The 11,063-nt window shown below is 42.1% G+C and overlaps 1 protein-coding gene across 1 annotated transcript in view; it reads right to left on the bottom strand.

The window, feature by feature from the left end:
- Positions 1–5,640: 5,640 nt before the first annotated feature.
- DGKK (diacylglycerol kinase kappa) overlaps positions 5,641–11,063 on the bottom strand; it is a gene marked incomplete at its 5' end in the record, with an annotated part of 190,945 nt that continues 185,522 nt past the window's right edge. Inside the window, 3 exons of the mRNA XM_082716525.1 lie at positions 5,641–5,809; positions 7,131–7,254; positions 8,606–8,716. Coding sequence (XP_082572651.1) covers positions 5,748–5,809; positions 7,131–7,254; positions 8,606–8,716 — 297 coding nt within the window. The 3' untranslated portion in view covers positions 5,641–5,747. The remainder of the gene's footprint in view (positions 5,810–7,130; positions 7,255–8,605; positions 8,717–11,063) is intronic.

Raw genomic sequence — 11,063 nt, 5'->3', positions numbered from 1 at the left:
ACTGAAGTATGACAAACATGCACATAAAAAGATTTTTAACATCATCTATGATGCTATGGTGAGGTGCCCCTAAACATCTCTTAGAATGGCTAAAATACAAGGACAAGAGCTGGGGAGGATGTGGAGTAAGTAAAACTCTCAAACATTACTAGTTTGGATGCAAAATGGTACAGGCATTCTGAAAAATAGTTTGGAAACCTCTTATTAATCGAAACATGCATTAGGTTATAACATAGCAATCCCTCTCCTGGGTATTTATCCTAGGGAAGTGAGTACAATAGCCTGTATATTAATGTTTATAATAGCTCTATGCATAATTGCCCCAAACTGGAAACAACCTAAAGTTTCTTTGATTGGCAAATAAACAAACTGGTAGATCCATACAATGGAATATTATTCACCGATGAGAAGGAACAAACTATTGATTCACATGACAACTTGAAAGAATCTGAAAGGCTTTATGATGAATTTAATAAGCTTATCTCAAAATGTTACATATTCTATGAACATTCTTGAAAGGACTAAATGGTAGGGAGGGAAAATAGTTCAGGGGTTAGAGTTAAGGTAAGGAGTAAGTCTTAAAATCAGGAAAGATAAAAGAAATTGATTGGGGCATGGAAACTGTTCAGTGATTACACTGATAATAGCAATGGTTACACGAATGTCTATATGTGTTAAAAAATTCATTGAATTAGGGGCGCCTGGGTGGCTCAGTGGATTAAAGCCTCTGCCTTCAGCTCAGGTCATGATCCCAGGGTCCTGGGATCAAGCCTGGCATTGGCATCCGGCTCTCTGCTCAGCGGGGGGTCTGCTTCCTCCTCTCTCTCTGCCTGTCTCTCTGCCTACTTGTGATCTCTGTCTGTCAAATAAATAAATAAATAAAATCTTTTAAAAAATGTTCAAAGATTTTTTAATTTGACAGATAAATTTATATAATAAATTTACATAATAAATAAATAATAAAATCTTTTAAAAAACGTTTAAAGATTTTTTTTTTTTTTTATTTGACAGAGATCACAAGCAGGCGGAGAGGCAGGCAGAGAGAGAGGAGAAAGCAGGATCCCCCCCCTGAGCAGAGAGCCCAATGCGGGGTTTAATCCCAGGACCCTGGGATCAGGACCTGAGCTGAAGGCAGAGGCTTTAATCCACTGAGCCACCCAGGCGCCACCCCCACAAATGTTTTTAAAAAATTCACTGAATTATACACCAAAAGAAAAAAAAGCAATTTTAGTGCATAATGATTAATTAAAAAATGAGACAAATTGAATTCTGATGGCAATTCACTAGCCTACAGGATTAGTCTAAGTGTCTTAACATGAATTACAGGGCCCACTCTGGTGGTAGTTTCTCAGCAACAGGGCTCGTTCTTTCACATAGCCTAAGAATGTCGTTTTTATGTGGGAGACTGAAACGTGGTCCTGAAGGTCACAACATTTTGTCTCTAAGTAAGAGACAGCTTTTGATAGTGGAAAGTCAAGGATTTGGGAGATCTGAATTCTTACTCTAGTGTAGCATTTTGTGGAATCCTGGTCTAATACAGTCTCAATGGCCTACCTATGAAATATGACTAATAAGTGCCGCCGCCTTCAGGGTCGCCGTCAGGGCAGAAATTGAGCCATTTTTGATCCTTGCCTAACCTATTTTTTCATCTGGACAAAACACACTCCTTCCCACTTCAAACCCTTTTGGAATGGAGAGGAGTTATGCAATATATGTCTTACAGGGGCAGATTTTATTGTTAAATGTTTTTTAAAGTGCTTTTTGTACTTATGCATCTATTCAGCAGTCTGGGCTGTACTCCTCTACCTCATTTCACCTCTCTGTAACTAATTCATTTTCCTTTAAATATGGATCCTGCAGAGAATGGAGTTCTGGAACAATTATAGTGGTAGATATTTCTCCACTAGGTTGTCTTGAGTTGAGCTAGGTTTTAGAACTTTTTGTGGTAGTTTTTTCAATGTTATGATCATACTGGTGGAGATTCTTGACTTGCGCTGTTGCTGTCCTCCTCACATGCTATTGTGCGTGTGACTTGTTTAGAGTTTGGATGACTACCCAAGTGCAGCCCCATTCCCATTACAATCCAACTCCTCCCATGCCAAGGTAAATAATGAGACACTGGCGTTGATTACATTTATCTATTTATTAAAATATTTTAAGAAGCAAAACTTTATTAACTTTGAGAACTGGTGTTCCATTGAGGGGTGGGGAGGAGGAATAGGCACACTTTATGGACCTTTTCTTTCTGCTTTTTTTCTATTACCCCTAACTACTCTAGTTTCCTCCCCCAACCAGACCCTGGCCCTGCTGTTTATTTGCAGGGACCTCTGAGGAAACAAAAAACACAGAAGAAGAAGCAACATGTATTACAGATTAGCAGACAGATATACAAATGCAATTCCTTAAACCATATAAACAGTTAAGGTTCTTTACAGGATGGAATGGTGTTCATGGGTTTGGTTGCTTTGGTATTAGTTTATACCTCTTATAAAATTCTTCTACTTGTGTCCTTAGGGAAAATGATGTTGACCCCAGCTATTTCTTCTGATCAATCTATAACCTAAGTAATTAAGCTGAAAATGTCTTCTTTATTCTTCCCCTGTTCTTTTGGCCACAACACAGGTCCTTTTGGGAGTGGGAAATGAAAGCTGCTGATCTCTTGTAGTATTGATACCAGAAGCAGTTGATGCCAGTCCAAATCTATTGGTACTCTCTTTCCCCACTATTCTTTTGGCCAGGAATTGCCCACTCAATCAATCTCTCAGAAAGTACTACCAAAGATGCAACCAAACCCCAGAACTTTGGCTTATAATGGCATCTCTGAACATAATTAAGATGGATATTTCGTGTCTGGTCCCACCACCCGAGCAACTGTATTACTGCAGGTAGTAAACAATGAAGTTCTAAAAGCAGTTTATGCTTATAGAGGCTTAGCCAATTCTCTTGAGAAAGAGTTTACCACTTCTTGCTTTGTTTCCAAGATAGTACATTAAAGAACAGGTGCTCAGCATTCCTTTTTGGGAATCAGCTGGTTAACTAGGCAATTTAGGAGGTAACCAAGTGGTTTAGTATGCTACACCTGCTCCTGGGTCTCATCAGCTATCAATTCTACTCCATGAGTTGACTTCAACCCCAAATCCTAGTGGTTTCATTCAGTATCATCTTGACTCAAGGTGAGAGGACAGCATGGGTGAAAGGGAATCCAGATGATACCACACAGAGCAACAGTAGCATTACAATATACAATGACATATAATAACTCAGCAAAGTAAGCACAAGAGATGGAGCCCTATTACAGTTTACTATCATCGGTGATAAAAAAAAAAATAATTACAAGACAAAGCCCTGCTTAGGCACTGCCAAGATAAAGCTACCCTCTCCCAGGACTTCCTTCTGTTTCCTAAAATTTGCTCATTTGGAAACATTCCGTTTTGAAAAAGCCTGTTCTGAGAAAAAAATGTAACTTGGTTCCCAACTCTGTGAGTGACTGTGTGTGCAAATGTTAATGCATGCAGCCACAGAGGAGCCAAGTTAGGCTGCAATGGTGACCTTGCTAATTAGATCTAATACCTCCTCCTGGGAAGAAAGTGATGCAGAGAAAGCCAAAGACACAGCAGCAGTACACTTCCCACTCAAATACATACAATAAGTTAACATATTTCTGATGCTTAAATAAGTTTTAAATGTTTTCTCTCATCTTTTTCCATTAACTTTCTTCTCTAGTTGTAGAGCTAGGACTTTTTTGTTTGTTTGACACAGCAATCAGACGTATGGGGACTATCCCCTTGATAGTATTTTTCTCCTCACCCCTGCAGAGGTGGAACACAGGTGGCTGGTTTAAGTGGGCTAGGCTGGTGAAGTTCCAGAGTTGAGAACCAGTGCTTGGAGTCTGGATTGTGCACCTCGATGAACCAGCCATTGGACTGAGTCAGGTAGTTGAGCACGCTGTTTGTCTAAGAAGTGGGGAGAGGCCAGTTTTCTGGCTTTCTCTTGATAAGTGGGAAGGGACACTTACAAAAGTTATGAGTTGAAGGGGGTGGGGTGGATATACAAGGCCGACCAGGGAGAACCTCTCTGGACACTAGCATTTGATTAGATTTGCCTGACTGGGTGCAGGCATTCAAAAAATGTGAATTGGGATTTGGAGCAATTTTGCCCTAGTTTGTTTCCATGAGAAATTTGGAAGAACCATGGGAAATGCAGAGGCTTTCAGCCTCCATTTTCCCAGGCCCAAGTACTTTCTGATCACTCTGAATGCCCCCTCTGTACTCAAGGGAAAGAAGCAAGATGGGAGAGTCAAAGGTGACTTAAAGACTAACCCAACAGCCTATCCAGAAGGCTCAGGCCAAGATGGAGCTTGTGGGGAAGGGCCTAGGCTGTGACTTGTCAGGCAGTCCCTAGCTTAGGCATCTAAGTCACAGAGCTAAAGGCCTGGTTGCTCCATATAGTCTTTACTGGAGAAGGGGACAGCACAGTTTGGGGCAGTTGCTGATGTAGAGTCCAGGACAAATAGAGCAAAAAAGGCAGCATGCCAGCTTAGCCCCCTTCTCTAGGGCGTTGGTATTTTTGTTCCCCCTTCTGTGGCCTGGCTCAGAATTTTATGGTGGGGGAGGGTGTCAGATAGAATCAGCTGGGCTATAGGTAGATCCCAGCCACTTCTAAGACGCTGAAAATGCACCAAAAGATTAGAAGCTCCACCAAGAACTAGGGCAGTTGGTAGAGGCATGTGTGTGTGTAGGGTAATGGGAGTGGGGGATGGGATCAGGGTGGGGAGGGACTCCTGGGTTAGCACAATAAATTAGAGGGTCACTTAGAGGTTGAGTTGTATTTTCAGTTCTTAAAAAGAAAAAAAAAATATATATATATATATATATATACATCTTTATGTCTCTGTACATAATCTATACTGCAGCACAGCGGCAAAACATTTAGTTAAAAAATCCAGCGAGAATGCAGGCAAACACTCCATGGAGGCATGCAGACTAGGGTCAAGGCAGTAGCAGGGGATCCTATATGGTTGCCATAGAGGTGAGTTCCAATCAATGGGCCCACCCAGCCACCAGAGCACCACCTAGACATGTGCAAAGACATACATGCACACATGGAAAAACACAAAGGGTTTGCAGAGAAAGCAGTTACCATGTCTACAAGAAACGATTTCACATGGTCATTGTAACAGGCAAGTGGACAAGCCCCCAGGACCTAATTTTCATCTTAATAAGCCAAGTAGAAGAGACCTCCTGAAGTTACAAGTTGCAACTGGCAGGGATTGGGGGAGAAACAACCAAGCCTGGCTGTCCTCATCCCTCTCCTTATCTCCCTGAGAGTATTTCTTTCTTTCATTCATTCCCTAGCATCAGCAGTTTCTCTGCTTATCAGAGAAAACTGTTCCCAGATTCCCTGAAGAGGTGAACTTTCTTGAATCCTTTGTAGATCCCAGGCCATTCATAATGAGCTCATCCCAGTTAAAAACTGTAGTTGCTCAAGATGCACAGAGAAGGAGAACTGAACAAAACAACTCGGAACAAGAATCTTTGGCCAATGAGAAAATGTAAACCTCTAAGGAGACCTGATTGAGTCCAGGAAAATCATATTAGTGTGAAGAATTGGAAGATCTTTCTTGGTGGTGCTCATGTTTATTCTGAAATAATTTAGTCTAGCCCATATTGAGGTTTTCAGAGTTTTGTAGTGGAATTCCAAACATTGTGAGTTCTCCTTCCAGCTTTTAAGGACCGCAGTTGAATTGATTATGTTGGAGGATCATCATCTTTTGCTTTATCTTCATGACTTCTGTGATGCCACAAACGTCCTTTAGAGAAAAAACAAGTATAGAAATAATGTTAGCATATTGTCAGATACCCAAATGTATGGACCCGAAAGAGAGCCAACAAAGAGTCTGTTAGTAGACAGACTGGTTTGTTGTTATTGTACCAACCATCTCTAAATCATCCAAGAATACCAGCTGTCACCATGTGAGCCAAACACAAATGGGATGAGTTCTCTGAACATGATAATCTGTGGAAGTGCTATTGACCCCTTCAGAGTCTTCTGAAAGACTTTGAAATACCATTCCTCCCAACCAGAAGATTCTTAGGAAATCGAACTAGTTGGACGTAACCTGAGCTTGATCCAAGAAATTCTCTCTTGGCATCTGTGCAAATTCTCATTTCCTCAGAAACAAACAAACAGCCACCCTCCATCCCTTCCCCTCCCCCATGTCCACTGTTGGTATATCTCTCAAGCTTCCAGGTTATCTAGGCCCAAAATTTAATAGAGACCATTGACATCAGAATTGGTGTAGCTGACAACTCTAGGAGAACCTTCTTTTGAGCCCCACTGACATATCAATTATGCTTAATTCCAACTCCAAAGAAGGGATGGAACCAAAATTCAAAGAATGAAACAGAAAAATTGCATCTCTAGGGATTTAGAGATAAGGAAAAACAGTGTTTAGATAAGTCATAGAAACTATTCTTCACCCTGTAGGTGCCTAGCACTGATATCTCAACCCATCTCAAACTATATTGCTTTCTGGAGCACACACACACACAAAGCTTGTAGCTGTATTTGATTGGGAGAGTGATCTAAGTATGACTATTTTGTCATACTTTATCAACCAAGGACATGAATGGGTCAAGCAGAAAAGTGACTGCCTGGTCTCACTTTTCTCTTCAGCTATCGGTATCACAGAGACCACATAGCAGGGTTCCTTCTCAGGGTCTTCCCACTGTCCATATCACTTAACTCACACTTTGTCTAAGAGGCTGCTTGGAATTGTCTAAGGTTGGCTCCCAGCCCATCTCCTCCATTACCACCATATCCATGAACATTTCTTTTTTTAAAAAAATATTTTATTTATTTATTTGATAGAGAGAGATATCACAAGTAGGTGGAGAGGCAGGCAGAGAGAGAGGAGGAAGCAGGCTCCTCACTGAGCAGAGGGCCCGATGTGGGGCTCAATCCCAGGATCCTGGGATCATGACCTGAGCCAAAGGCAGAGACCTTAACCCACTGAGCCACCCTGTCGCCCCTCCATGAACATTTCTAATGTGAGCTCTAGGTCCCTGGGAAGTACCCGGCTGTTGGGGAAGTCTTCATGATCACTATGCTTGTGGAATGGGAACACTTACCAAAAAAACCCTGGACTCCTTGGCCTGATTTAGGCTTGTCTTCCTCTTCTAGCTTCTTCTTCCCCAACTTGGGGAATTTAACTTTCATTCTGGTGCTTCTACTGTCAGTGTCTGAAGATTTTTCCTGGAAAACCATAGCAAAAGGAAGGTCAGAATTAGTTGCCTAGCATTGAGAAACAATTCCTAGAGGCCTAGTAAATTGGCGAACAAGGATGGCTGCATAAAGCAGATAGATGTGCTATCCATCCAAATGTGGGAGACTAGTCCCTTGCCCTACGAGGGCAAATGATCTTTACCAAGATCCCACTCTGTGCCTGTTCCTTGCTAAATACTTTAATAATTGTTCTCATATAAGCCCCCAAACAACCTTGCAAAGTGGCTATTATCATCCCTATTTTAGAAATGAGGAAGCAATGGCTTGGAGAGGTAAAACATTTTGCCTGAGGACATGTGGCTAGGGATTGGAAGGGTGAGATTGCTAGGACCACTGCTAGCTTGAATGGCACCTCTGCAAGAATTAGAAAAAAAAAAAAAGCAATTGGTTTGATGAGCTAAAGCAAACTTCCTTGGTCAAGTACCTTCACAAAGAGAAGAACCTGCCTCACAGGCCACCTTCTTCCCTGTCTGGAATGCAAAGAGGGTTCTCCCTACATAGCTCTTAATTATGAATGTGGGTTCTCTGATCTACAGATCATGCGGGCTCTTTAATTCCCGCTTAGCCTCCCAGCCCTCTCATTCCTGCTAACGTGTGCTTATTTCACCACTGATCTTGGTAAAGCATAATTCCCAGGTTAACTTTGTTGCCAGAAAATCCAGCCAAACACTTTCCAAGAAACATTGGGACTTTTATCTTTTCAAGATATTTATACCTCCAATCCTCTCCATTAGAGAGAGTATAAACCTGTCCTCCTCCTCTTCCTGATCGGACTCTCCAAAAATGACAGTATCCTCACAGTTATACTGCAGCCACTCTTGCCATGCTTGATTTTCTTTTAAACCACACACCTGCTAAGGGAAGGCACTGAGCCTGCTATCCTCCCAGAGTGGGAGGGACAGGAATCAGCAGAGAGAGGTGTTTTAACCACTCACATGGCTGCAAACAACTGGTATTGGCCATAATGGTATGTGGCAGAGGAAATCCAGTTCCTAGTAGCAGGTATTGGGCAGGGAGGGGGAATTGTGACCAGAGGACAGTATGAAAAAACCAATCTTGTTTATTCTTTGCCGATCATCTCCTGCCACAGAGTAGCTCTTCTTTTGTTTTTGTTTTTGTTTTTTTTCCCATGGTCATCTAATTTTTCAATGTGCTTTCTACCATGTCCTCTCTGCTTATGATGAGGAGATGGGAGGAGGGCATTCCTTCAAGCTCAAGCTGAAAGACACTACTGGACACCTTCTGCTCCATCAGCCCACACTGGAAGGAACCAAGGAAGAAGACCTCTTCCTCTTTATTTCCTAATCCCCAGTTAACACACCTCTGGAACAAGGATTGAATTCATCCAGTCAATCTCGGATAGCTTTTCAAGCTCCTTATTCATGGTTTCCAGGGCAGTTTGAAGTGTGGCCTCATCCTCAGCATTTCTCAGCTGGTAAAGACAAGAAAAAGAGTGAGTATCCAATGCCCAACACCTTGCCCTCATAAGGTCTGGCTCTCTCCTACACTCCCAGGACACCATGCTAGTGTCCACGAGACCACAGGGTGCCAACTTGTATCTCCTTTGGTCATGGGATTAGTGAAAGGTATAGCTAGCTCTTTCCAAATAGGGAGATCTAGGAAACAACCATATTGTGGTAATTTCCTTGGGGCTGGGCATGCTAACAGTCTGGCAAGCAGAGAGGCCTTTGACCAGTATCAATGATCACTTGAGTTATACCCCTACAGCTCAGGGTCCAGAACAAGGGTCTTACCCCTGACCCTCAAGTCCCCAGAGACATCTAATTGTCCCCCTAAATAACAGCTACCAATTTCTAGTACATGCTGCATACCAGGAATTTTGCATACATGATATCATTCTATCTTCCCAACAACTTTATAATACTATTCTCTATAGACAAGAAAACAGACTCAAAGAAGTTTGGTGCTCAAGATCATGTGGCTAGATAGAACCTCAGATCTGTTTAACTCTATAGCCCATCCTATATACCACAGTGCCCAGGAAAGATATGTGAGGTGGTTAGATGCTGGGGGAAATCTTTATTATACAGTTACCATAATTTAAAGGCTCCTTTGTGAAGTAAGGAGAAGGCTAGATAGAGACTGGCTTAAATTTTCCCTTTCTGTCAAAGAGGGTCTGCCTCCCCAAGCTGTGTTTCTCTCTTTACTTATCTCTTTATCATCTATCTATCTATCATCTATTTATCTATCTATTAATTTTAAAAGATTTTATTTATTTGTCAAAAAGATATATATATATATATATATATATATAGAGAGAGAGAGAGAGAGAGAGAGAGAGAGTGAGAGCGCACAAGCAGGGAAAGCGGGGGGAGTGGCAGGCAGAAGGAGAAGCTAGCTTTCTGCCAAGCAAGGAGCCCGATGTGGGACTTGATCCCAGGACCCTGGAATCATGACCTGAGCCAAAGGCAGATACTTAACCAACTGAGCCAGCCAGGTGCCCCCCAAGCTGTGCTTTAGCCCCTAGCTAGTCTCTCTTTGTAATTTAGAAATATGATCCAGATGGCTTGTCTTACAGGTTCAGGAAACAAAGCTTAAGCATTCCCTAATAATCCCCATAACCCACAGGATGAACTCTGTACAGTCCATGTGAGAGTTAAAATGAATTCTTCTGGGACCATCTTCCAACTCAGAAGAACCAAGTCCTGGACCCGCAACATAGCTGAGATAGTTGTGTTCCATTAAATGGTGATTTGAGAGAACAGATGCATGTTGCTATCATCAGCCCTGACATACTTTCCAGCCCACCTAACTTGGTCTCACCTCACCTCCCCGTCATATACTTTACTTTCAATCTGGCACTCATGTGGCTTCTAGCTGTGCATGGGCCACTTGATGCTCCAGCCATAAATGGAGTGTTGCCAACTATCACAAAATGGATGGCAGGTAAATAGGTGGGGGATGGGGTTGGAGATTATGGTCAATCAGAATAGGATATGAGAGAAAAACAAGTCAGTGCTGAAAAATAATCTTTTGCTTTACAACTAATGATTTAAGACAGCACAGAGTATCTCAGATGCACAGAACATGTGTGTGCACATGGGGGTAAGATGGAGGATAGCACATATCAGGTAGAAATGGCTATCACTTCAAGGTAAGGGAGAAAGGGCATACTTACCAGCAATGCTCAAAAGGGGTTTGGTAGTCAAACCCAAAGCCACATAGGAGAAAGAAGGATTTAGAGCCCTGGAAAATCATTTCTAATCATAATAGGAGAAAAAAATGGCTTCTTAATGACTTCCTGTTTAGCATACAGGGCCTCAGGCTTTGAAAAATTCTAGGTGGTGGGTTTGAGTCTCATGCTCTATTCTCGTATCCTTCTGGCTCTATAGGAGACCTTGTTCAGGACTCTCTGAGGTAATTGTGTGAACTGACTCAGAAGACTTCATTGCTTATTTCTTGGTTTCTGTTCTAACACATCACTGGCCATAGTATAAGTGAGGTTTCTAAATAAAGAAAGTGGCGGTTACTGGGTAGGATTTACTTCATCATAAATCTACATCCCTCTGACACTGAGCTGCTTACTGCCCTCCTTCTTCAAGGGGAAGAATAATAACACCAAAATGAAATAAGCTTTATTTCCATGCCACCTCTGACGTAGCCTTTTTGGAGATACATGATCATTCTTAGCTGCTGCCTGCCCCTGGTCTCATTTGGATGTGTGTATGGGTGTGGGGGTCCTTATCATATCCTCAACCTGTATTAAGTGTGGTATATGCTCAATTTGGGTTGTTGGCTGGCACAAACCAACTTTCATG

The sequence above is a fragment of the Mustela nivalis genome (genome assembly GCF_964662115.1).
Source record: "Mustela nivalis genome assembly, chromosome: X".
NCBI lineage: Eukaryota > Metazoa > Chordata > Mammalia > Carnivora > Mustelidae > Mustela > Mustela nivalis.
Note: the sequence above shows the minus strand (reverse complement) of the source record. Positions and strands in the feature narration are given on the sequence as shown.